Raw genomic sequence first — 24072 nt, 5'->3', positions numbered from 1 at the left:
ATATGCCGGTGACCCTCGGAATAAGCGAGGCACGTGCACAATATACGAATACACCCTAACACCAACGTATGTGGGGTTTGAGGGGGGAGATACGACCCCGAAGTGAGTCCTAGTAGAAATTACTTAAGGGAGTTTGTGTATATTAGTTCTGACATATATCATAACCATCTAATCAAATATCGGCATTTATCTCATATCTAACGTCCATGTGTGCATTGTCTTGAAGATATTTCTTAATATCGTTGACAGTGTATTCACCTCTGTGGAACAACCCAGCCCCCAAGGCAGCATCAACTCCACAGTCCATTTCAAACACCTCTTGGAAATGGCTAGGGTTACCCGCACCAGAACTTGCGATAACCGGGATTGAGGTCTTGGTCTTGATTTGTCTCAATAATTCAAGGTTGTATCCCTTGTTTGAACCGTCATGATCAATGGAATTCAAGAGAATCTCACCAGCACCCAAAGCCTCGCAGGCAACACACAATTCTAAAGCCCCCAACTCGTGAGTCTTTCTTCCTCCTTGTGATGTACATTGGTAATAGCAGTATTTCTCACCGTTGGGACCGTACTTTGTAGGATCAGTTATTTCAATCACACTCATCACAGTTTCTGAAGGTGAACTGACGTACTTTCTCTTCGGATCAACACTAATGACAACTGCCTGAGCACCAAAAGTAGATGAGATGGTCTCAATCGAGCTCTTACCAGTGGATTTCTTACCATTGGCATAGTATTGTTCTGCTATAGTGACAGCATCAGAACCAATACTGACTTTATCAGCTCCGGAACGGAAATATAAGTCGGCAACTTTGACTGCTGGTACTAATGCACCAGTTTCAGGGTCAACCATGTCTTTAATACCACCACCAACAGTCAAGGGTACGAAAACAGTTTCTGCAGCCTTCTTTAATACTTGCAACATTGGCAAGTCCTTCAAGGGAGAGTTACGGAAGGAGGTGATATTTAAAAAGGTCACTTCATCTGCACCTTGGGTGAAATAACGGGTAGCCAACTCCACGGGTTTACCCAAGTTACGGACTTTTTCCTCTCCACCGTCATTGCTAGCTTCCTTCACGTTATATTGATCTCCTTTGGTAACCACCAAGTCGCCGTTCTCGTTGGATCGCACGTCCAAACAGGCAATAATTCTTCTACTTAAACCAGTGGCGGTAGTTTCGATACCGGGATCCTTGTTCACCAGGGTTGAGGCAGAGGGTGTGATTAATTTCTCATCTTCAAGGAAGCTTTTGATAACCTTCAATCCAGCAAACCCAGATTTCTCGGGATGGAATTGTGTAGCAAAGATGTTGCCTTTGGAGATGGCCGCGACAAAGCGTTCAGAACCATATTTTGCGAGCTGTAATTTCCAGCCTTCAGCTTCGGCCTTCTTTATATCTTCATCAGACACAATGGCAGCATATGAATGAACAAAATAATACTTGTTGGCGGGATTCATGCCATAGAGCAATTGCGAGGTGTTTTCCTTAGTTGAGATTATTGTGTTCCAGCCAATGTGAGGAACTGATTTTGAGATTCCCTCGCATTTGAACAAAGGATCGTGGGAGTTGAACTTACTTAACTTCAAGGGAATTAAACCAAAGCCTTCAACTTCAGGAGACTCTTCTGATGTCTGGAAAAATGCTTGTAAACCCACACAAATCCCAATAACTGGTTTACCACTGGCAATATATTCTTTAATGGGTTCACTGAGCCCACGAGCAAATACCTCATGAACAAAGTGACCATAGTTACCTACACCAGGGAAGATCAACTTTGAGATTTCAGGTAATTTCTGCTGTAACTCTGTTCCTGAGCGGATGTATGAGATGCTATAGTCCCCAATGCGTTTAATGGCATTGGCCAACGATTGCAAGTTCCCACTTTCAACGTCGATAATGTGAATAGTTTTAGTCATGATGCAATACGCCTTGATCCAAAAGTACTTCAATGACGCGAGAATTCAGTTGAATGCAATTGGTCCGTCTATAACTTGGAACCCAATCAATACTTCGTTTAAAGTATTTCCAATGAATACTTCCAACTGACCGTGAGACTGAAGAAACTAGCAACTTGTGCTTACATATTTATATGTGTGATAAGAAATCACTTCGAAAATTTTCGCATGAGTCAGAGACCAAAAATGAGTCTCAATTTTTTCTCTGTAACCTATTCGATAACTAGTACTAAATCAAATCTGGCTTCACCGTAGGTCCCATAATCTTCAATTAAAAAATACTACTTAAATTAGAAACTATCTAACGTCTTATTTTCTTCCATTTAAACCTTTTTCGTTGCCTGGATGCTCACCAAGACATGAGAACCCTCAACATCATCGAAATCGCGTTGACTGGCACAGAATGCACTCAATTGACCGCTTGCTTCATAAGCCTGTAATGCCGCATGTTTCAATAAATACATGTTCATCTCGTTCTTTGTATTGAGTGGAGCTACTCCAATTTTCACATACTCTGAACCAAAAACCTCCACTAATTCACTAGTTAACACTTCCACATAGTTAGGTATAATCTTGTAGTTGAGATCAAGCTCAATTCCCAAGTAATCCCATATATTGAAAAATTGCAGCTTATCTGTCTTAGAACAGTATTGAATAACAGGACATTCGAGTACCCCCTCGGGTTTAAGAATTCTGTAAAACTCACGAATAATTGTTTTCATGTTGTTACTAGTCACCTGAAATTGTAAATCACGAGAATGAATCAAATCAAACGAATTTGCTCCTAGTTGAGCCAACGTACCACAATAATACTGAAAATTAGCAGGTATGTTAGAATTTTGACGTTGTGACTCTCGCGAGAGCAGAACAAATTGTTCATTGGTCATCAAGCGATAACTGAGCCAAAGGCTGTGACTATTAATCTCTTGAAGTTTCTTGTAGAAGTTAGCTTGAAGAAGAGTACTACCCAGATCCAAAGATTGCAATGATACTTTCGATGTCTGTTCTTGTTCAATGTTGTACACTGCATATGCCCCATTAATCTTTTCCTGATGTTGAAAATTGGTGTTGTGCTCATAAATATTCGCAAATGGCATCCTCAATGCCATATACCAACCATATTGGGAGCTAAACAATTTGTTGAAATTAAGAACTCGAACTTGTGAAGATAAGGTTGGGATGCTTGATGATGAAGTGGTGGAAATATTCGAGGACGAAACAAAACTTGGGGTAGTATGAACACCTCCCTTATTTGAAGATTGCTGTTGCAATTGCTTGAATCTCACAAACTTATCAAACATTTTAGTTAAAATCCTTATATCAGTCAACGAATTATTGTTAAATTTAGTGAGAAGCGATAAGTGGTAAGTCTCAAGTTTGACAAAATCATTCGCTGATCTCTTCACTGCATGAAGTAGATATTCCATGTTCTCTGGTGATTCTAGAATATTTTCGAAGTTGCATGTTGACGTATTGGTGTTGGAAGGTGAAAAGTCTATGAAGTCTTCTGTTAATGGTATACCTTGCAGCTTACCTCTCAACTTCGTATTCCCTACAAATGAACTGAGGATTCGCCGATTAGCATAATGTGCTAGTTCCACTTCATTCAATTGCTTATATTGCTCTACTTCGAGAACAGGCAAGTAAAGCAAATAGCGTATGTAATTGACAAAATTGGCCACAAGACATCCTTCACTTGGAAAAGTGTTCTCACAAAATAAATTGCAGATATATGTTCGTATAAATTGCTTCATCTGAAGGAGCTTAAACGTCAATTTGTCAAGCTCCATACGAAGTTCAGGGTCTTGAACTTCGATCCCCACACGGATGGTATCAAATTCCTTAATAACGTCTTGTTCCCGAAGATGGTATCGCATGTCGATCGAAGGTGCTTGTAATCTTGAACCTTGTATTTGGGCTGTCGCTCTTCCCAAGAATGTTGTGGGCCCGGACCGGCCGAGATCCACAGTTTTATTTTGCGCTTTGGTAATTGATGGAGAAGGAGATATTTGATCCATACACAGATTTGTATTCGATTCTGGTAAACTTCGATTACTTTTAGTGTCTTCCCCTTCTTCGTCATCGTCATTGTTGTCAGCTAATTGATCTTCTGCAAAATTCTTAGCTATTTCATTCTTGTTGTTGGGTATGACACAAGCCAGATCTTCTTTAAGTTGGTTACTGTTACTTTGGGCCAATCTTTCAATAGCATTACATATATTTTGCAAACGGATACCAGCAAATGTAATAGGATCGGAAGGTCTCACATCTGACATAAAGCTAAGATAATGTTCGTATATGAGGGTCTGATATGAAGGAGCATAAAAGTAGGATCCATAACCCTCGTGGTTCAAAACTGAAAGATCTGTTATGACATTGAAAATGGGAACTCCAACAGCACTGACATATGGTGGTGAAATCAATTTCAGATTTCCATCTGGTTGTGACACCGGATGCAGAGAGATCAGGTCCGAGTGATACTTAAATGAATAGTTATCACTTTCAGCATCGTTGTGTAACGTCTCGAGATCCGTAACAGATGTATTATTTGTGTTCATTGAATGAGTTTCCGATACGTCTGCCGTCTCCTTTATACGTGTGAGATGCAACCCTGAGTGGAGCGATTGACCATCATAATTTTCAGTTGAACGAGAGCGAACCGAGTGGGATAGGAACCCGGGTCCAGTTTCAGAGACTGGTGTAGAGGATGATGTAGAGCCTGGTGTCGTGGCTGGAGACCCACTTCCAATACTACCAGCTCTATGTTGCCTATGATGTCTATGCTTTTTATCTGAGCTTGACGAAGAGGATGACGATGAAGATCCTGACTTCTTCTTTTTGGCATCTTTGGACTGTTTTAGTTTCTGTTGAGTCTGGTACAGCACTGCTGGAACAATGAAATACGACATTGTTACCAAGACTCTGTGACTTGATTGATCTAATGAATATATACGAGTGCTATGGAATAAAGAAAGCTTAAGAGCGAAGTCAAGGGTGAACAGTATGTGCTCTCACATAGAAAATTTAAAAGAGGGTCGCAAAAACAGTATCACAAACAAAACATCTCCTGGTTCACAAACGAAGGCCGAATATACGCCCCATAGTGGAACGAAAATGATAATGCACCTTCACTATATGGCCAGGTATTTTCAATTTAGATTTCTCGCTTATTACAAGGATAGTCGAATAAGAGAATAGAACGGCTAAATGAGGTGAATCGGTGCATTTGTATGCGTCGAGCGTTGCATTGTGTGTGGGGGCCCAATTGATGTCGAAAGATAAGGATCCAATTAAACCCAAACCAAAAAAAATTATGCACTGCAGAGTAAAAAATAAAAGTCCCCACATTATGTCCTGTTTGTTTCTACTTTTAAAATCCTTCCGTTTCACCACTGAAATTATTGTTAATACACGGCTATGCAGAGAGCACACCCTAAAAACTGTATAACAGATGGCTTTCTGTAAACGAAAGTGTAATATTTCTGCTTTCAATTGAAATATTATACTCTCTTTTATTTGGACTAAGGCTTTCGTGAAGTACCACGCGCTACCATGACCTATGTCTTCGAGAGTTTCTATGTGTAGCCCAATAAGGAGTAAGATCTTTGAAATACCATGTTGAAGAATTAACTAGCCTTAGCAATTACTCACTTATACATTACCCTTAACCAGGAGATATGTCATAACTTTTAAAAAAAAAACAATGATAACTAAAGCACTTCTGAAGACAAGCTTTAAAGTAAGCTTTCAACACAAATGATGCACAAAATATGTGTCACAAATGATGCACAAAATACATCAAGGCTTAGGTCACTCAGACTCTGTCATTTTTAGGCGACAACACACTTTAGAATCGTACTATTAATGTGGATTAGGATCAAGTCAAACTTGCTTGGGCCTTTACGGTTATTGTATCATTTCAGTTGTGTTGGATACGAACATCATTGAACATTTTCTGTGCTGTGTATAATTTTTTGTCACACCTCCTGCTTTACTGTAGCTGCAAATTTAGAACAAAAGATGTATATGACAGTTGCAATAATCGAGCAGAAATACCTACAACAGATCTCAGAAACTTTATGAATACACGGCAAAACCTTTACACTAATTCGTGGCAGGCATCACCTCTTATCAGAGACATTTTGACTTCACTGCCCTCTTTTCCAAATCACCAAAAGCATATGACGTCTTACATTTTGGCCTGCACTTAATCCACATATTATATCTGTACTGATGAAGTCACATTTATGCTTGATCATTCCCTACTGCGTCTTTGGGTTCAATATGAAGTGCTTCGATAGATAAAAAAATGTGCAATATTCAAATCTGTTGCTTCTAGTTGTAATAGCAACTGGTTCAACGACAGTACAGAGTGAAAAATGTTATGGAGTAGCCGTTCTTAAACCCAGTTACATACAGCACAGCAACTTTAAATAGACTCTATAAATTAGCATCAAATTCCCATACTAATATTCTCGATAATATTCAAAACCGCTCTTGGCTACTTACTAGAAACACAATTATTACCAGCATCTCATTCAAAAGTCATAATAAAATACATGAAAGGCTCCAATTGGCTATATTTTCTTGTTTTCCTATTGTTCCCTGTAATTGCCATTACGTATTGGATTTATGTTCGAGGAAATAAGGAAAAGTACCAATTTCAAGTGAATCAAGTGTACCACGAAAATACTAATAAAGCACACAACATTAACTCTAATCAAGAGTACCACGCTGGAACTAACGTTGATCAAGAGACTTACAATAGGGCCTATGAAAGGGCCTGTGAAGCGCTAAAACAGAAGCATAAGAATGGAGGTGCTTGGCGCTATAACAAAGGCTTATTTTTCCATGGGGGGGTTGCTAACTAAAGTCATTACTCAAGTCTCATGAGACTTTCTAATCTCTCCTTTGCTGAAAGTCTTTCTGTCAATAACTTGTAGTTTTGACCTGCAAGAAAGAAGCCATATTCAGATTTCAGTGATGCGTTTGCTCCTAGAAAATCTTTGTATAGTTTATATCTATAGCCATAATCTGGTAAGGTGTTTGCAATATCATGACGATGGATCAAATCAGAAAGAAATTCAGTTTTAACTGCTCTCGCTCTTTTACCCAGAATTAAATCTGTCATAACAGTACCCAAACTCTCTTTCAGTGTAATACTATTCCAAAGCCATTGGCTTGAGGGAGATGTTTCACATTCATGTGTTAGAATAAATGCTGTTCCACATTGAACAGCATCAGCACCTAGGTCAACCAAAAAGAATTTGACTGCTGATTTATCGATAATCCCACCAGACGCAATAAGAAGTGTTTTGGATCCAAGAATCTTGCGGGCCTGTTGCACCAAAACCATGGTGGAGAGTCCCTCATCCAATTTTGCCTCTGTGGAAAGCCATGTTCCACGATGCCCACCTGCCTCGTAGCCTTGTAATACAATTCCATCAGCAAAATCACTCACCTCTGTTGCTTCTTCGATGTTAGTTGCAGTAACGAACACAAGAATTCCAGACTTCTTCAATTGATCTATGGATTTAAGACTTGGATATCCGAAATGGAAACTGACAATCTTTGGTCCAAATGCTTCTATCTCACACCATAATTTACCAAACTGTTCGGGGTGATTCTGTTCAATTTCCTTTATACTTATATTGCTGTTAGCTAAAGGGGCCTGCACATCTGGATTATATTTGGCATATAATTTTCGCCAATTCTCCAACTGAGTCGGATTAGGTTCAACTTGAGGTTCATGTGCAAAAAAATTAAGGTTAACTAATCTGGAGCCCTCAGTTAATGAATCAAATTCGCTCAAAAGTGACTTCGTTTGGTCAATCCCTTTGGAAGACGTATAATCAATGGCTCCTAGAGGAATAGATCCTATCCCACCTGCATTGGTAACTGCACTTGCTAACTTGATAGTTGAGACACCAGCCATTGGGGCCTGGATTAATGGGAATCCACATCCTGTACTCTTGGTGAAAAGACTCATTGTTGGCTAGCAAGTTGGGGGCAAAGATATGTATTTTTACTTTCTTCAAATACGAGATCACAAGCTTTAGAAAAGAACACTACTAATTACAAGGTATTGTGGTAAACTTGAAGACACACTTTTCAATTAGGATGTCCTCCACATTTCGTGAATGGCTCATTAGAAGGGAATTTTGGTCGGAGATATAACCTTATTGGGCCACCCCATGACGACAACAACTAAAAACAATAAATAGTGGGGAGAAGGAAAGAAAATTATCCACGGGTTTTGCTCATTTTACGAGGTATGGCCTTGTCAGTGAAATTCCTCGGTCTTAAGGTAGGTCAAGTGACTTATGTAAATAAGACTACATGGACTCCCACTGGAGTCATCTTTGCTTTATAAATCAACTTACCCTCTGAAGGTTACACTGTGAGCACAACCAATAAGTTGGATGCATATGTGATTGTAGGGTTTAGGCCAGGCTTATTACTAGCATTTGGTTTTGTAATATGGTGAGGAGAACCTTTAATTGGAACAACGCCGACTAACGAAAATATTCTTTAGGTTCAAGTCAAGTACTAAACAAAACTGTCAGAAACGCTCAAGTGTATGAAGTGGTTATGACACAACTCCTGTGTCTCTGTTTTAAACTAGGGGATTAAAAATCGTTTCATATGAAGTGGTCTGGAAATTATTACCCTATTTGGTAACTAAGCACGATTTTCTGATCTCGTTTACTCAACATTTTTATCTACTGCGATAAGATCAAAGCATAAATGAGCGATATCATCAAAATGTAATGCACAAAGGCTCGTCTTCTGAAGATCTATCTCACTTGAGTCTACGGTTATTGGAGCAGTGCTCTTGTTACGTGGGAAGGATCAAGTTTGTTTGCGATTACATTTATTCTAGGATAAAGCCACCTCATCTCGTTTAATTTTTGATTTGTTACTATTAAACTATATTAATGTTATTGCAACAAGTTTTACATTCTATGTGAGACCCTAAACCTACTTGTTCAAGACAAAGTATACACCAGCAGCAGCCAAAAAGATACCAACAGCAATTAAAGGAGTGGAAACACCTGATTCAGTGGCATCAGCAGTGGCAGTCTTCTTGGTTTCCTTAATAACACCACCTTCTAAAGTCCCAATCAACAAACCTTGCAAGATTTCGTGAGCATCCTCGCTGTGTCCAATATCTTCGAATGCGTCTGTAGCATCTTGACCACCGCAATCTAATATGACTTCTTCACCACCTGGGTGTTCATCGATGTATTGACCTACATCATAGACTTTACCGTTGTAGACAATCCACAAATCATCGTGGGTGTTGTGCTTAGAAATTTCCTCAAAAGTGTATGACTTTAACTCTGACATGGCGGAATAATATACCGAGTAGGTGATATATAAAGGTGGAAAGAAAGTAGAAAGAAAGGAAGAATATATCAAATTTATATGTACTGTATTTGTTTCTGACTCCGTATCAAAAAAAAAAAAATGTTTCTGGACAGGACAAAACAATTTCTCTACTCACCGCGATCACTGTATAACTCCCACAAATGTCTCTCATGTAGTGATTAAAAAATGCTCTAATAGGCAGACAAGCGTACAACTATATAGTGGTATAATCTGAAGTAGTTCTACCAAATTATACTTTTGGTAATATTATCGTAGTTAAGGGTCGTAGACATATCTATATGAAGCAGAATCAAACAGTGTCATGTGACAATTCAAGAAGTACACGCACGACTTTCCTATATTGTTGAAGGAAATTTTATCCAATTGAAGACATATTAGATGTCAGCGAACAAATGGATTGGTACAGCTCCGACCTGATAATGCCAACTTAGTTCTTGAGACCCTGCTATATTACCGTGTGAACATCTGTAAACGACAGTTACAAGCTTAATATTCATCATATTAATTTTGAACTAGAATTGGCATGAGAATGGGAGTTTTATTCCTCAAGCTAATGGCAAAATGAGGAGACTTTGTGAGTACCTACTCCTCTATAGCATAAGTTTCACGTGGAACTACGTCCCCTCAGCTTGAGTCACCTGTGCTTAAGCTTGGTCACATTCACATGTGTTCACACGTGAAAGCTAGCTGAGAATTTGAGTCACGTGTCGACTTACGTACGTATTTAAAAGGTCGTGCGAATGTTCACTTTGGCTGCAAAAAACAATTATTAGCGAAACAAAACTCACAATAGGATACCTACTATAATACTTACCTTCTCCATTAAGGATTAATTACTACAAGGAATCCATAATGATTTTAACTAAACTTAAGATATCATTATTATGTTCTCTTTTAATTTCTGTTATTGAAAGTTCAAGTATGTCTTTTTTTGCATCACAGCGGCTCTTTTGGAAGTTCATTAACTAACACTGTAAGCGCCAGATGTTTTAACAAGTCTGACCTCGTCGCTTCCAATAATAACTGCATCAACAGTCCCTCCTGTTGGCCGCAGCAGTGATCAGCATTTTCTGGAGTGCTCAAAGAGCCAATATGTTATTAGGAATCCCGCTGACCTCCATCAATTGGATGGCTGCGAATTGGTAAAGGGTGATATTCTTGTGACTGACTTCAATCATCCCTTACTTAGTTTTGGTGATAAGTTAAAACAAGTAAATGGAAGTATTGTTGTTGAGAAGTCTCCAGATTTGGTTCGTTTAGAGTCCCCAAATTTGTTTCTGATCACAGGGGCTTTCAAGTTACATCAATTAACTTCATTGTCACTTGTGCTGACTCCCAGTCTTCAAACTGTTAGTGGTTTGGATTGGCAAGTACTTCCTATTTTATCTAACGTCCAAATCTCTCCGGGTGTCTCAAATATTTCGACTATTATTATCAGTGACACCAGTTTAATGGGCTTTGCTGGGTTCAATTCTGAGGACTTGGATATTCTAGATATCAACAACAACAGGTTTTTGGATTCAATAAAGTGCAATGTTGTTAATATTAAGGAGAAGTTGCACATTGCTGCTAACTCAAGAGAATTGTCTTTAAGTTTGCCTAAATTAGTTAAGGCTAACAACTTGACTATTCATGATGTTTCCCAAGTTGACTTGGCTAACTTACAGATAGTCAGTAATTCTATGTCTATTATTCAAAACAACTTGAAGCTGTTGAAAGTTCCCTTCCTTTCAAAAGTTGGTGGAACTTTATCTTTGCTTAAGAATGATGGCCTTGCAAATGTTGATATTCCTGAGCTCAAAGAAGTAGGTGGCGGGCTTATGATTATGAATAATACTCGATTAGATAAGATTAATTTCTTACCGCGTCTAACAATGATTGGGGGGGCCTTGGAGTTGGCAGGGAACATCAAGGAAGCAAAGTTTCCCTCATTGAAGCTTGTTAAGGGATCAGCTATAATCCGTTCATTTGTTTCCCTGTTTGACTGTAATCGATGGTCACACTCAGATATCCGTTCCATTGTGAGAGGTGGAAAGATTGAATGCGGGATCGGCGGGAATTCACCTGTTGGGTATGGAACTCCAGGTTCACAAGTATTTGACTATAATACTGGATCGAATGGCAAAGGCAATGGAACTCATGAAATTTTATTTTCAAATGGAACCTCTAGCGCCTTGTCAATATTTGGGGCATTCCAAATAGGTTTTGCTTTGTTTATCATAGAGATGACCATTCACCTTATAAGATGAGCTTTGTCTGGTATTACTATATTTTATTCAGTCTAGTATGAGATCTGTAGTAACTAATAAATAACCTAAAATGGTTTCGTTTCACTTGTACAAATTTTCAGTTTCGATATATTGCATTATTTCCGGGAGCACCTTTGACTTCCATACTTCGTCGCCTTCCATGATTTCGTTCCGAATCAGAGTAGAGGAAATCACGCCTAACTCCGATTCCCCGTGGTTTTCGTTGATCATATGAATTGATTTCGACCACTGAGTAGGGATTTCGCCAATTCTGCCGTGGCTTATGTCATCGACATATTTTGTTTGAGAAACGCCACCTTTGCCTCTCGTTAACACGAACAAGTCACAATTCAACATAAACTCCTGTAATGAGGATGATAACTTGTCAGGTATATAGTACTTTGGATCCAATATTCTGGTTAATGTATCAAATCCAACCAAGAATGTTAATTTAGGATGGTCCACACTGCGAGCATGCAAATAATTGAATAATATAAGCGATTTATCAACAAACTTTGCGGCCTTGATTACTCCAATGTTTACATCGACCTGAAAAACCTTTTGTATGTAGTCAGCAGTGATCTTCATCATGTCAACACGGTGAATGGCTGCATCTAATTGGGTTGTTCCCTTATCTGCATTTTCAAGAGATAAAAGTAATAATACAGAAGCTGCATCGTTTGAAGTCGTGGAAGTTGGTTTGTTCATAGGAACTTTTTCGCCCTTGTACTCATGGGTAAGCGATTCTTGTACCAAGGCCAAATGACCCAAATGAGGGGGGTTGAAGGAGGAGTCTAAAACTAGTAAACGTCTAGGTTTCAGTGTTAACGCAGGAGTTGGTGTCAGATATATTATTTCGAATTTGGCTGCAGCAGACTCGAGGAAATCTTTGATCAATAGACGAAATTTCAGCATTGGAATGTACTGTGTTTAGTTTCAGTAACTTGTGTTGATGATGTGCTTAACTATCTTTGCAATAATGGCCAGTATATAAAAGAAGTAATCTTAAATGTATAAGCGATTCTTGTAAATATTTTATGAGGAAGAAAAATATCAATTGATGCAGTAGACTTATGATTATATCAATTGCCTACTTATAAGTTTTGCGACAATGATAGAAAGTAAAGAGAAGAAGAAGAAGAAGAATGGGCCAGGTTATCCTTTCATCGTCAAGAATCAATTGTAATATTAGGTTGCTTTGTCGCGCTACCGGTTTGGATCTCCCCACATGAACATTACAAGTGACCAAAAGGGCCCTTCAACAATAATATTAAACTATGCAGTCCTATTCAGTTCATTAAGGTTTCTAATCATTCAAATTTAGCACGTGACCTATTCATAATTCGTCTCTAACAATTTTCTTCTCCTTGGTTTTACCACCAATGTCAACTAATTCGGTATAGAAAATCAAGGTTGCCTTTGGAGGAATTGGACCAATACCTTGTTCACCATAGCCCAATTCATGTGGAATAGTCAACTTACGCTTTTCTCCGATACACATACCCAAGATACCTTGGTCCCACCCTTCGATAACTTGACCAGAACCTAACTTAAATGCGATAGGTTGGCCTCTGTCATAAGAGTTGTCAAATGGCATACCATCAAGAATTTGACCTCTGTAGTGGACAGAAACAAAGTCACCAGCTTCAGCAGTAACACATTCATCTGCAGGGACTGCGTCTAAGATTTCTATAACAAAGTTTCTGTTAGCAAGTATATTCTCATTTCTAAAGTGCCTGCTGTAGCTTTCACATCGTTTTTACATACCGATTTGGACTTCGGGAGCACAAGATCCCAATCCAAGCAAACAGAACAATCCAATTGTTTTCCAAAAAGCCGCCATTTTAGTACAAGGTATCCAGTAACGTAACTACTTATACTAAAGCTTAAGAGGAACTAGTGAATAAATTTAATTAGTATGTTTAAGTCAAACCTAAATACTTTGTTCACTTTATCCAGTCGTGCCCAAACCGCAGAGATATATACAGGTGTCTGAGTCCTCCTGTTTCCTTTTGGTCCGAACAGTATAGTTTACATAATGATATTTATGCACCATCATATATCATATTGTTACAATAGGCTAAATTACCTATATACTTAATATATATAAACATACATAAAACTTTCACAGGGTTTCAATTGCTTCCAATCATCACTTCAGCATATCAAAGTCCCCACTCTCAACAATATATATGTATACATATTTTATCCTATCATACCCACATTGCAAACCTAGCTAAATATAATAAAAAAATAAAAGGATTCTTTTTTTTATCTGTTTACCAGAACATTCAAAAAAAGGAACTGGAGTTAATGAACAAAAAAAAAAGGAGAAGTCAAAATAGAAAATAACTTTTTCTTTCATAAAAATACAGGAAGGTAAAAACCAGAGAAGATCAAAGAAGCAAAAAAAAAAAACATTGATCTCACTTCTTTTCTCTTTATTGTACAACTAAGCGACCATCTTCTAACTCGTCAATGGTCGATTCAACAACTTCATCGTCATCATCCTCTTCTACTAACTCAATAGTTGCATACTTGATCATGTCCCAACGTTTCCAAAACGTCAACATGTCATAGTAATCATCAGAGTCAACCAAGTCTTGTAAAAAATACTTGGCTTTTGTTAAGCGTTCCTTCAATTCTTGCAACTTACAGGATGAAGGATTCGTCCGTGGATCACAAATTGAAGGTTTGGAAGTTGCAGAAGAAGAAGTTGCTTGTATAGGCGTATTCATGATCGACATACGCATGGTTGACATGGTTGCATTGGCCCCATTATCTGAGGGGATAGCACCAGCCTTATATGAGGCGATCTTATGGTCGTAATCGCTATCGTAATCAGTTAAATCTGTGTCGTTTTCTTCATCACTCGTGGGTACTGCATTTTGAGGGGTATTAATGTGAGAACCACTTGAATGCTCATCATCGTAATCCGAGGCAACCAGTTCAGGTGTACTGTAGCCATAAACTTCGTCTTCAACAACAGAAGTTGCATCACAATAACTTGCCCAAGCAGCATCAATTGCACCCACAAGGTAGTCAAAGCAATGAGCTCTAGATGCCTTGTCCTTTTCTAAAGCCAAATTGTTGGTACCACAAGTAGAACCTGGAGAACCAGCAGCAGTAGAAAAACCAATGGGACTAGAAACGGCTGGAGCTTTGTGAAAAGACTCTACTCCCATGTTATAATGCGTACAGGAGGGTTTAGAACTATTTTGCAACACTTCACAATCAGATGAATCTTGAGAGAAAACATTTTCATTCTTCACAGAAAAGGAAAAAGATCTAAGGTTAGATGATCTCAGCCTTTGGTGGGAATTAAAAGGTCTAGAGGGACCAGGGCTGTAACCTGCAGCATAGTTTTCTTCGTCATTTTCAGCTTCATCTTCCAGGTCAGTATCGGAATACTGCGACACAGCTCTTGACAATTTAGGGTTGCAGTTAGAGAAGCTTTGAAGGCGTTGACTAGCTCTACGTTTGGCTTTTAATTGGTTCAAGGCGTATGATAATTGTTCATCACTTGATTCGCAATCATCAGTGTCAACATCAGAGGACGAGATAGTGGACAAATCATCATCAACAATTGTCACTGAGGGGTGACGACCAAACAGAATTGAATTAGAACGAGCACCACCACCGACACCTAAAGAGCACAACTTTTTAACGTTTGAACCAGTGGCAGGTTCAGCCATGTCATTATGACACCGCTTCAAAGGGAGGTTTGTGATATTATTCATAGACACAAAACGGTTCAGTTGTGAACCGATAACTACTTCTTAAAAAAAAATAGGCAATCGACACAAAAGACTTAACTTTGTGGTCTTGGAAGCGACTGACAAAAACCAATAAAGGTGTCAATCAAAGGGAGTTCAAAAGGAATACCAGTCTGCTAATGAAAAACCGCACCAATAATGCACGTGTATGAATCAAAAGGGACTGTATGTAAGGGTGAAAACTGACCAATCACAAAACGATTCTCGCACGGGTGGCAAAAATTGAAGAAAAAGGACAGCACAGCAAACAGAAGAAGGGATTTCAACCAATCAGAGTTGAGCAATCCGGTAAAAAATTAAAGCTGAGTAAACAGTTCAATCAGGGATTCCCTAATACTGTAGCACGGTAGATAATAGCAGTGACAACTATATATGCATCAAAGAACTCACCTGCTTCTTGTATTATCAAGATAGAGGTGCACCGATCAGGGTGTTAAGTCTGTTGAAATAGATGTTGCTGTTGCTCTATATTACACTATGAAAAGTGTAGTGAGAACAGGGATGGGTCAAACCGTGAGGAAAAAAAAATTGGGCAAAAGAAGAGAAAGAAAACTATACAAAAATGTCATTCGAAATTTTAATACTTTTTTTTATTTTCCAGTGACTATTTATTTTTCACTGGTAGCAATCATGGTAACCGAGTTATGTGCCTGATTTTGTGTGAGCGAATACTATAGAAAGTCGTGTATTTGCTCTCAAAGAATATTGTTTGTTTTTAGTTGGACCTGTTTCGATACGCCTGACTTTCCTATTGGGGTATATTTGAAATTAAAATATTTGAGTTAGTTTATGCGTGCACTCTCAACAATTGGTTGCTGGAGCGAGAATAGTTTTGTCGCGCACTTCCTTGTTTATCAAGTAGGCTTTCTTGCATTTTGCTTAAAACCTTACACGAAGGGGGGATAGGGGGCGGACTCAAAATCTAGTAGCTTCAAACTACTCTTTATTACATCAAATTGCATGTGAGAGAAGGGCGAGTCTTTTACTGTGTGCACGTACCCCCTTTATTAGATACCTTTTATGGATTGTTGGAACTATCAAAGCGTTGGTCTGAAAAACGCACTGAATATTATCAATCGAGAAGGATCTGATCTTCCTGTGGTTGAAGAAAAACCGTCAACGTAATGGGATAGATATTTGCCATATTCTGAAATTCAAATAGATGCAATTTACATGGTATTCTTTCTGTTCTTGAAGAGTGTAGTATTATTCAAGTTTACATTCATTTACTAATATCATCACACCCGTATGTCTATGTAACCAGAAATCCCATAAAAGATTCTGTTACGTTTGTTATTATAATTGTTCAGCAAACATTTCAGCCGCATCTAAGACACTGATATGTCCTTTATCATCATATTTCTCATCATCGGCCTCAGAGCCCAGTAAGCCTTTGCTTTGAGAACTAGTGCGACTGACACCATAGTTATTCACTTGTACTTCAGGAACGTAGCCCAAGTTTACTAGTCTTTTTGAAGGTGAAAAATATTTGATATACTTGGGATCTTGTAAGTCGAAATTAGTGGCAGGACTTGTAGATGATTCAAGCATATCGATTTCCTCAAACCTTGTAATGTCATTAGAAGATGGGGTTGAAGGGCTATTATTTGCAGCACCATTAGAGTTAACAGATGTTACAAATGACGAGATTAACTTTCCTTTTGATCCCCATGTGGAATTATTCGCCTCTTCAGGCATTAATAAAATTCCAGAGTCGCCTTCGGCATTCATTGATTGACCTTCAAATTGTCTTTGAAGCTGTTCACGTTCTTGTAGAAAAAACAAGCGACGTTGTTCTTGTTCATTCAAATTATCCATTGATCTTTGAAATTGAGCCAATTTTTCATTATTCAGTAACTCGTTCTCTAATGAATTCAACAAGTTAATCATAAACTGAATGAAACGATTGAAATTGTCGTAATTTAACAAAAAGTACTCGTTGGACAAAAACTTGGTATAGAAATATTTAGCCATTGGTATAGAAAGTTTCAACATAACGAAAAAGATCTTAATCGATAGAATTGTCACTTGTTCAAATTTATCAAGAAAATGTGATTTCCCGCTTCCCTGGATGAACATTCTATCACCTCCAGTTATTCCTTTCAATGATTTCTCATATTCCTCTGCCGGCATCACAACATAATTGTCCATTTGCGAACTTAACTGATTAAACATTAGCTGTTTGGTGTCATCGTCCAATGATAAGAGAAAAAGCTGGATGCGTCGTTTCTCTTCTTCAGCCAATAGTTTCATTTCTTCATTGTTCTCCTCAGATTCTTCACTACTATATGCTTCTTTAAGGGGTGATAAATCAGTACCTATTTTTTCTTTCTGTGGACCCAAGCTATTCCATCTTCCAAAGAGCCAACTGGGATTGACACTCTTAAGCGTACGTTGTAATCCTGGTGGCACATTTCCCACAAATCGAGATACAGATATATCAACAACTCGGCTCAATAGATATTCTTCCACTTTATTGATCCGACTGAAAATACCTGACATGTCCTCATCGGTAGTCTTCCCCTCGATGATAGTCTCGGCAGCTGCAGTCATGGCTTCTTGTTCCTTTTGCTCCTTCTCATATACCAGTAAATTCTTCTGGATCAAGTCGTCAAACTTTCTGTTTTGTTGTAAAACAAAGGCATCAACCGAAGCCTCGGGCTTCCTAGAAAATCTTCTTATATATTCGTTTTCAGAATCGGTATCATAGGTTGTGGTATCAGACATCTCAGATGAACCTGACTGCAAATGGTCTCGAGAATTCAGGGTACTGGGTGGATATTGGTAAGTTGTTCTTTTGTTCACCAAAGTTGAGTGAATCTTATCTTGAATATCATGTGCTCGCGATATTCGCAGCACCTTGGCCGAAAGTTGGCCTGTAGCGAGTGACGTGCTACTTCTTCCATTCCTGGTAGATGCACTGTTGGCTGATTCAGGGAGTTGATTAGATACGGAATCAGATTGATGATTACCGACTATTCTCAGAGCTATTCCTACCACGATTCCCTTTATTATGCTAGGTATCATGGAGGTAAGATCAGTTTGTGCGGGGGCCGAGATAAAATAAACACCAAAATTCACAACTTATGGAGTATACGGCAAATACTTTATTTATTTGATTATTTTTTTAAGAACTCACCTTAATTATATGGAGTTTTAATTCTACTTTATGTTAGTATACTGATAAAATTGTCCATTAAGTCTCCTAATGATTTTAGTTCTATGTTGGGATAAAGAGCTCTCACTATACCCCAACAAATTGGTCTAACAGAAGCCTGTATCAAAATGCATGTGTCGGAGATGAATTTCCCAATAAGGCGGTGCCGTATCGGCGCAACCATGTTCGAAACTCCCTTGCTGTTGCAAGTTGGAACTCCGAGTGGAACAGTCAAGGCGAATCGTGGTAAATCCTACTTAGAGGGGAAGCAGGATGACGGGAGACAATATTTATATAAAGCAGCACAGAGAGTATACAAATGAACTCACTTTTTTGTATTTGTTCGGTTTGATTCTTTTACCCCCTTACTTTGGTTTCCACTACAAGGTTCAATTTTTGTTTAGCATTCCCACTACTACCCAATTCAGTAAAATATGAGTTTCGTATTGAAATGGATGTCTAGAAGATTATTAAGAGATAATCAATGGAATCGACTTGGGGTTGAAGATCCTTATTATGAGTTCCGTACTCTTCCTAATGGCAATACCCAAAAGGTGAAACGAGGCACTCCGGAAGGAATACTGGACAATGATACCAAGGTACTTAATACATTCCGGAGTCGTGCTTATCGTTATGATATGTGGTTTGTACTTTTTGGAATAAAGTTTGGGTGGACTAACATTGTAGGATTAGTTCCAATAGTGGGGCCCATAGTCTCAACGTTTTGGTCGCTTCAATTATTATGGCTATGTAATACTGGTTTAGATGATCGTTTCCCGCTTGATTTACTGCTTATTTTTGTGTTCAACATTGCCATTGACTTCGCTTTTGGTTTGATTCCTATAGTCGGGGATTTAGTGGAGGTTGGTTACAAATGCAACTCCCGTAACTTCTTGCTTTTAGAGAAGCATTTGACCCGTGTGGGTCAAAAGAATATGGGGATTATTCCCGAGGATGAAGTGCGTCCTGGTTTCATTAATGATAAAGTCCAACCATTTGTGGAAAAGAAAGTGGCTCCTCAGGCAGTCAAGGCTGGCGAATTGACTGCCGAGTTTGTGAAAAGTAGAGTAGATGCATTCAAAAAGCGGAATACTGATAAAGAGGATACTGTTGTTTCAGAATCTTCTGTGAAATCAATTGGTTCCACTGATTATTCAAATATTTGAGTCACTTCATTACATACAATACGTCATTTACATTTTATCTCTAAGAATATATATCACTAGAATAGCAATGCTCGTATTCGGTCCATTAGTTAACCCTCTCACGTTTGTCGGGTGCCTTGTTCATGTGTTGTAGACCCTTAATCTGTGATAGTGTGACTATCATCTCTCAAACTTCGCCTCGTAAACATGTGTGATTGGAGATCATAGTCAAATCATATGCACTCCACAAGAATTTTAGCCAAAAATCGTTAATAATAACCTCGATCTTTTCGTGATCTCACTTTCATTAGTTTGAACCTTTGTCAACATCCTACATTCTGTACCATTGGTTAAAGAAATCTGATGGTAGAATCAGTTGACTTGGATGGCCACGAGGCTGTCACCAAACCACTTTTATTGGATACTCTAGAAGCTGAAAAAAATGCAGTTCCTGGTGCCACCTCAGAACTTCCTACAAATCATGATGATAACGCAGAGCAGATCGAGCAGATCGAATTGGGAACATTGAAATCAGTGGAAGTACCTTTAACGGATCAAAGGTTTGATATTGAATCTATAAAGTCAACCGAGGCCATTTTGGAGACTACACAAGATCAGTTGAACCAGCTGGGGGAAATCGAAGGACATCTGATTATCACTGAAGCAGAAATCAAGCCAACATTGGCTAAATTCATGGCCACAACGCAAACTGGGGATTTGGACGCTGTGAAGGAGTTGGTAGAGTCAGGTGGCATTGAGGATGTCAATGAAACATTTTCTGACGGTATCACCGCATTGCATTGGGCTTGTATCAATAACCGACTATCCGTGGTGAAATACCTTTGTCAGAATGGAGCCGATCCAAATCAATTAGGTGGAGATTTGAATGCCACCCCATTGCACTGGGCATGTCGTAATGGTCTTGTTTATATTGCTGAGTATTTAATAAGTGAAGCAGGTGCCGATCCTAGGTTACGCGATGTTCAAGGTTACAACGCGTTGCATTTATCTATCCATTCACTGAATATCATGTTGGTGCTCTATATGATCTTAACATGCTGCACTCCAAGAAATGACAAGCAGCCACCATTACATATTGACGATCCCGATGTTGCCAATAGAACTTCGTTACATTGGGCTGCTTACCAAGGTGATATTACTAGTGTGAATTTGTTACTTAGATTCGGTGCGGATGTGAACAAGGTTGACGATGCTCTTTTTTTGCCTATCCATTGGGCTTTCATGAAGGGATATAAAAATGTTTTGAAGACCTTGATTGAGCATGGTTCAGATGTTTCAGCAAAGAACAACCAGGGTAAGGATTGTTTTGAGATTGCTAAAGATATGAATATTTACAAAATGTGGATAAAGGTACTTAAAGAAGCAAGAAGAGATCCAAAAAATAATTGGGCTAACAAAGCTCCTCCATCCATATTAACTCCAAAAATTGGTAAAGTGATCACATTTCTTTCTCCTTATGTCTTCTTGCCTGTTTCCTTCAATATATTGGATTTTAATAAAGACTACCCAATACCTCGTATTTTTGCTGCTATATTTAGTTGTGTGGCAACTATTTACTTGGTTCAAAAGTTCATCATTCCAAGCTACCTTATTGATGATAGACCCTTGGCAAAATCCCCATTACTTTCAGGGATCTTCTCTGGTACAGCCTTTTGGTGTATTGTTGTTTTCTTGTACAACATAATTCCCAAGTTAATACTTCTGAAGCATATATTTGGTATTTTTATCCTTGCGTCCCTTATTTCCATCTTCACATATACATTCTTCAAGTCAATGTTTATCAACCCCGGATATGTTGCAACACCCGCAGATAATAAGGTTATTTACAATCAAATGATGACATTGATTGCTTTAGGTAAGTTTGATATTGATCATTTCTGCATTCACACCCTTGTCCGCAAACCCTTGAGATCAAGATACTCCAGAGCTACGAAAAGATTAGTTGCTAGGTTTGACCATTTCTGTCCCTGGATTTATAACGAGGTTGGAGTTCGTAATCACAAGTTATTTTTGATTTTCGTTTACACGTTAGCTCTTGCAGTTATCTATTTCACCGTCCTTAGTTTCAAAATGTTTGACAAGGAAGAAGACGGTTACGACAGCGATGTAGAAGGTGATCTTAAGTGTTGGTTACTTAATGAACAATTATGTTTTGGGTATAGCAAACATCCATTCCATTTCAATTTGATGGTATGGTGCTGGTTGCAGTTTATTTGGATAGTGTTCCTTTGTTTAGGACAAACATTTCAAATACTTAAGGGTTTAACTACTTGGGAGTTCAGCACTTTGGGCAGAAGAATTCAGATTCATAATCATTCTACATTGCCTTTGGACTTTGCTAGAGCTATTGGAGGATCTACGGCTAACTCTGGTTCTGGCTCTGACTCCCTTGTTGGGGCAACTTCAGAATCAATGACCGGAAATTCAACACCAGAACCTCAAGAATCAACGACCGGTGCTATGTATCAACGAAATGAATCGGACCTGCTTTTCAAGTTATTGGGCTTGGATCAATTTTATCTTACTTTCAAGATTGTTCTTATTCAATTGATTGAAAAGATAAGTAGCAAACATGGAAATAACTCGTCACATTTAGAATACACATCCTTAAGATCCATCAACATCCCTACTGATTTCGGTTTCAAGCAAAATTGGTTGGATTTTTGGTTTTTAGGTGAGATCAAGTGGAGAAATTTGTTTTACCTACCAATACAAGGGGAAAACAACTTAAATGGGAGGGTTGTGGATTATTACAAGTTGTACGAATACCCTTCCAAAAACGCAGAGGTCGTTGTATAGTCAAAAAATACATTCTCTCTCAATTCATCTATCTAAAGTCGCACTTTAATAGACTTCAACATTACGTACCATAAATTCAATTGTAATTGCACACCAGCAACCTACAATTGCAATGATAGGTATCATAAAAGACAAGTATCAAACTATGAAAACTACTACAGCATCATGGCAGAGACAAATACAGAAGATATGAGCACTTGAGCGTCATAGTAGATGACAAGTACGGAGAAGACAAGCACTATGTGGGCAAAAGTTTCCAAAAAAACCTTTGCAATTAAGTGCAGACGAAAAAAAAACTATATAGTGGCCGACGAACCAGCATAGGTGAAAGCATTACTACAAGTTTGATAACTTGTCAGACAGCCACTTCTTCCCACCCAATTCTAAAACTCTCGAAAGAGTGCAAAGTAGAGGGTAAAGATCATCGCTCCTTTAATAACGTACAAGTCATATGACAAGCACAGCTAAAGGCAAAACATAATCGTAGATGACTGGACCGCAAAGGGTCACAGACAAGCTAAATATTGTTCTCACTTTGAGGGAAGAAGGGTAATCTTGCTCATCAACCAAGTTGGATTCAGTGGCTCTTTTGAAGAGTCAAAGAGGGACGTGACCTATAGAAATGATCCTATGAAGTACGTCGACAAAGAAAAAAAAAGGAAACAAGAAACAAGAAAGAAAGATGCAACTTTTCACCTTCTTATATAGTGTTTGCAACTGGTGCGGGTAACCCTGCTGCGATGAGCATCGCAAAAAAATTGTGCTTGTTTCCACAACAACTAGCTGAAACGAGCTTGCCACCCATTGCCATGGTTTCGTTGCACCATTTGAGTCGGATCTAAGGAGTAGGCTCGATACTATTGGTTGAAGTTGATATACTATGGTTACTGGCGTAAAAGATTTTCATATCATGAGATGAGCTGGTGCAGTTGTGTTGACTAGTAGTTTGATTACGTAATGCAGTAAGTAGCGTATTTACTCAAGGCATTATTAAATAGAACAATCTTTAACATAGGTTCAAGTATTCTGAAGAGACTAACTTATTTGGACTTAAAATGTCTTAGGTGAACCTATTTACTACAAGTACCAATACTGAACGGGCTAAAATGTCTATTCAAAAAACCAAAAAAAAAAAAAAAATCAAAGCCAAAAAAAAACCTCTGCAATTAAGTGCAGACGAAAAAAAACTATATAGTGGCCGACGAACCAGCATAGGTGAAAGCATTACTACAAGTTTGATAACTTGTCAGACAGCCACTTCTTCCCACCCAATTCTAAAACTCTCGAAAGAGTGCAAAGTAGAGGGTAAAGATCATCGCTCCTTTAATAACGTACAAGTCATATGACAAGCACAGCTAAAGGCAAAACATAATCGTAGATGACTGGACCGCAAAGGGTCACAGACAAGCTAAATATTGTTCTCACTTTGAGGGAAGAAGGGTAATCTTGCTCATCAACCAAGTTGGATTCAGTGGCTCTTTTGAAGAGTCAAAGAGGGACGTGACCTATAGAAATGATCCTATGAAGTACGTCGACAAAGAAAAAAAAAGGAAACAAGAAACAAGAAAGAAAGATG

The 24072-nt window shown here is 38.5% G+C and overlaps 11 protein-coding genes across 11 annotated transcripts; 3 read left to right on the top strand and 8 right to left on the bottom strand.

Moving 5' to 3' along the window:
• Window positions 1-172: 172 nt before the first annotated feature.
• On the bottom strand, window positions 173-1918 carry HIS7 (imidazoleglycerol-phosphate synthase; the record flags this gene model as incomplete). The annotated part of the gene is made up of 1 exon (XM_043194309.1): window positions 173-1918. The coding sequence occupies one exon, from the start codon at window positions 1916-1918 to the stop codon at window positions 173-175; it is 1746 nt and encodes a 581-aa protein (XP_043046848.1).
• Window positions 1919-2280: 362 nt separating this feature from the next.
• KQ657_003605 (uncharacterized protein) lies at window positions 2281-4866 on the bottom strand (the record flags this gene model as incomplete). The annotated part of the gene is made up of 1 exon (XM_043194308.1): window positions 2281-4866. One exon carries the CDS (start codon window positions 4864-4866, stop codon window positions 2281-2283), a length of 2586 nt encoding a protein of 861 aa, XP_043046847.1.
• A 1967-nt stretch (window positions 4867-6833) lies between these two features.
• On the bottom strand, window positions 6834-7946 carry KQ657_003604 (putative nitronate monooxygenase; the record flags this gene model as incomplete). Its single annotated transcript, XM_043194307.1, has 1 exon — window positions 6834-7946. The coding sequence occupies one exon, from the start codon at window positions 7944-7946 to the stop codon at window positions 6834-6836; it is 1113 nt and encodes a 370-aa protein (XP_043046846.1).
• A 992-nt stretch (window positions 7947-8938) lies between these two features.
• On the bottom strand, window positions 8939-9307 carry CYB5 (Cyb5p; the record flags this gene model as incomplete). Its single annotated transcript, XM_043194306.1, has 1 exon — window positions 8939-9307. One exon carries the CDS (start codon window positions 9305-9307, stop codon window positions 8939-8941), a length of 369 nt encoding a protein of 122 aa, XP_043046845.1.
• Window positions 9308-10013: 706 nt separating this feature from the next.
• KQ657_003602 (uncharacterized protein) lies at window positions 10014-11598 on the top strand (the record flags this gene model as incomplete). Its single annotated transcript, XM_043194305.1, has 2 exons — window positions 10014-10017; window positions 10328-11598. 2 exons carry the CDS (start codon window positions 10014-10016, stop codon window positions 11596-11598), a joined length of 1275 nt encoding a protein of 424 aa, XP_043046844.1.
• Window positions 11599-11679: 81 nt separating this feature from the next.
• Window positions 11680-12513, bottom strand: KQ657_003601 (nicotinamide-nucleotide adenylyltransferase; the record flags this gene model as incomplete). Its single annotated transcript, XM_043194304.1, has 1 exon — window positions 11680-12513. One exon carries the CDS (start codon window positions 12511-12513, stop codon window positions 11680-11682), a length of 834 nt encoding a protein of 277 aa, XP_043046843.1.
• Window positions 12514-12934: 421 nt separating this feature from the next.
• FPR2 (peptidylprolyl isomerase family protein) lies at window positions 12935-13823 on the bottom strand (the record flags this gene model as incomplete). The annotated part of the gene is made up of 3 exons (XM_043194303.1): window positions 12935-13287; window positions 13688-13694; window positions 13818-13823. 3 exons carry the CDS (start codon window positions 13821-13823, stop codon window positions 12935-12937), a joined length of 366 nt encoding a protein of 121 aa, XP_043046842.1.
• A 216-nt stretch (window positions 13824-14039) lies between these two features.
• KQ657_003599 (uncharacterized protein) lies at window positions 14040-15293 on the bottom strand (the record flags this gene model as incomplete). The annotated part of the gene is made up of 1 exon (XM_043194302.1): window positions 14040-15293. The coding sequence occupies one exon, from the start codon at window positions 15291-15293 to the stop codon at window positions 14040-14042; it is 1254 nt and encodes a 417-aa protein (XP_043046841.1).
• A 1377-nt stretch (window positions 15294-16670) lies between these two features.
• Window positions 16671-18101, bottom strand: KQ657_003598 (uncharacterized protein; the record flags this gene model as incomplete). Its single annotated transcript, XM_043194301.1, has 1 exon — window positions 16671-18101. One exon carries the CDS (start codon window positions 18099-18101, stop codon window positions 16671-16673), a length of 1431 nt encoding a protein of 476 aa, XP_043046840.1.
• Window positions 18102-18965: 864 nt separating this feature from the next.
• KQ657_003597 (DUF4112 domain-containing protein) lies at window positions 18966-19697 on the top strand (the record flags this gene model as incomplete). The annotated part of the gene is made up of 1 exon (XM_043194300.1): window positions 18966-19697. One exon carries the CDS (start codon window positions 18966-18968, stop codon window positions 19695-19697), a length of 732 nt encoding a protein of 243 aa, XP_043046839.1.
• A 342-nt stretch (window positions 19698-20039) lies between these two features.
• Window positions 20040-22496, top strand: AKR1 (palmitoyltransferase; the record flags this gene model as incomplete). The annotated part of the gene is made up of 1 exon (XM_043194299.1): window positions 20040-22496. The coding sequence occupies one exon, from the start codon at window positions 20040-20042 to the stop codon at window positions 22494-22496; it is 2457 nt and encodes an 818-aa protein (XP_043046838.1).
• Between the last annotated feature and the right edge of the window lie 1576 nt (window positions 22497-24072).

Source organism: Scheffersomyces spartinae, assembly GCF_019049425.1.
Source record: "Scheffersomyces spartinae strain ARV_011 chromosome Unknown scaffold_36, whole genome shotgun sequence".
NCBI lineage: Eukaryota > Fungi > Ascomycota > Pichiomycetes > Serinales > Debaryomycetaceae > Lizanozyma > Lizanozyma spartinae.
The sequence above is the reverse complement of the archived record's forward strand: the minus strand, read 5'-3'. Positions and strand labels throughout refer to the sequence as shown.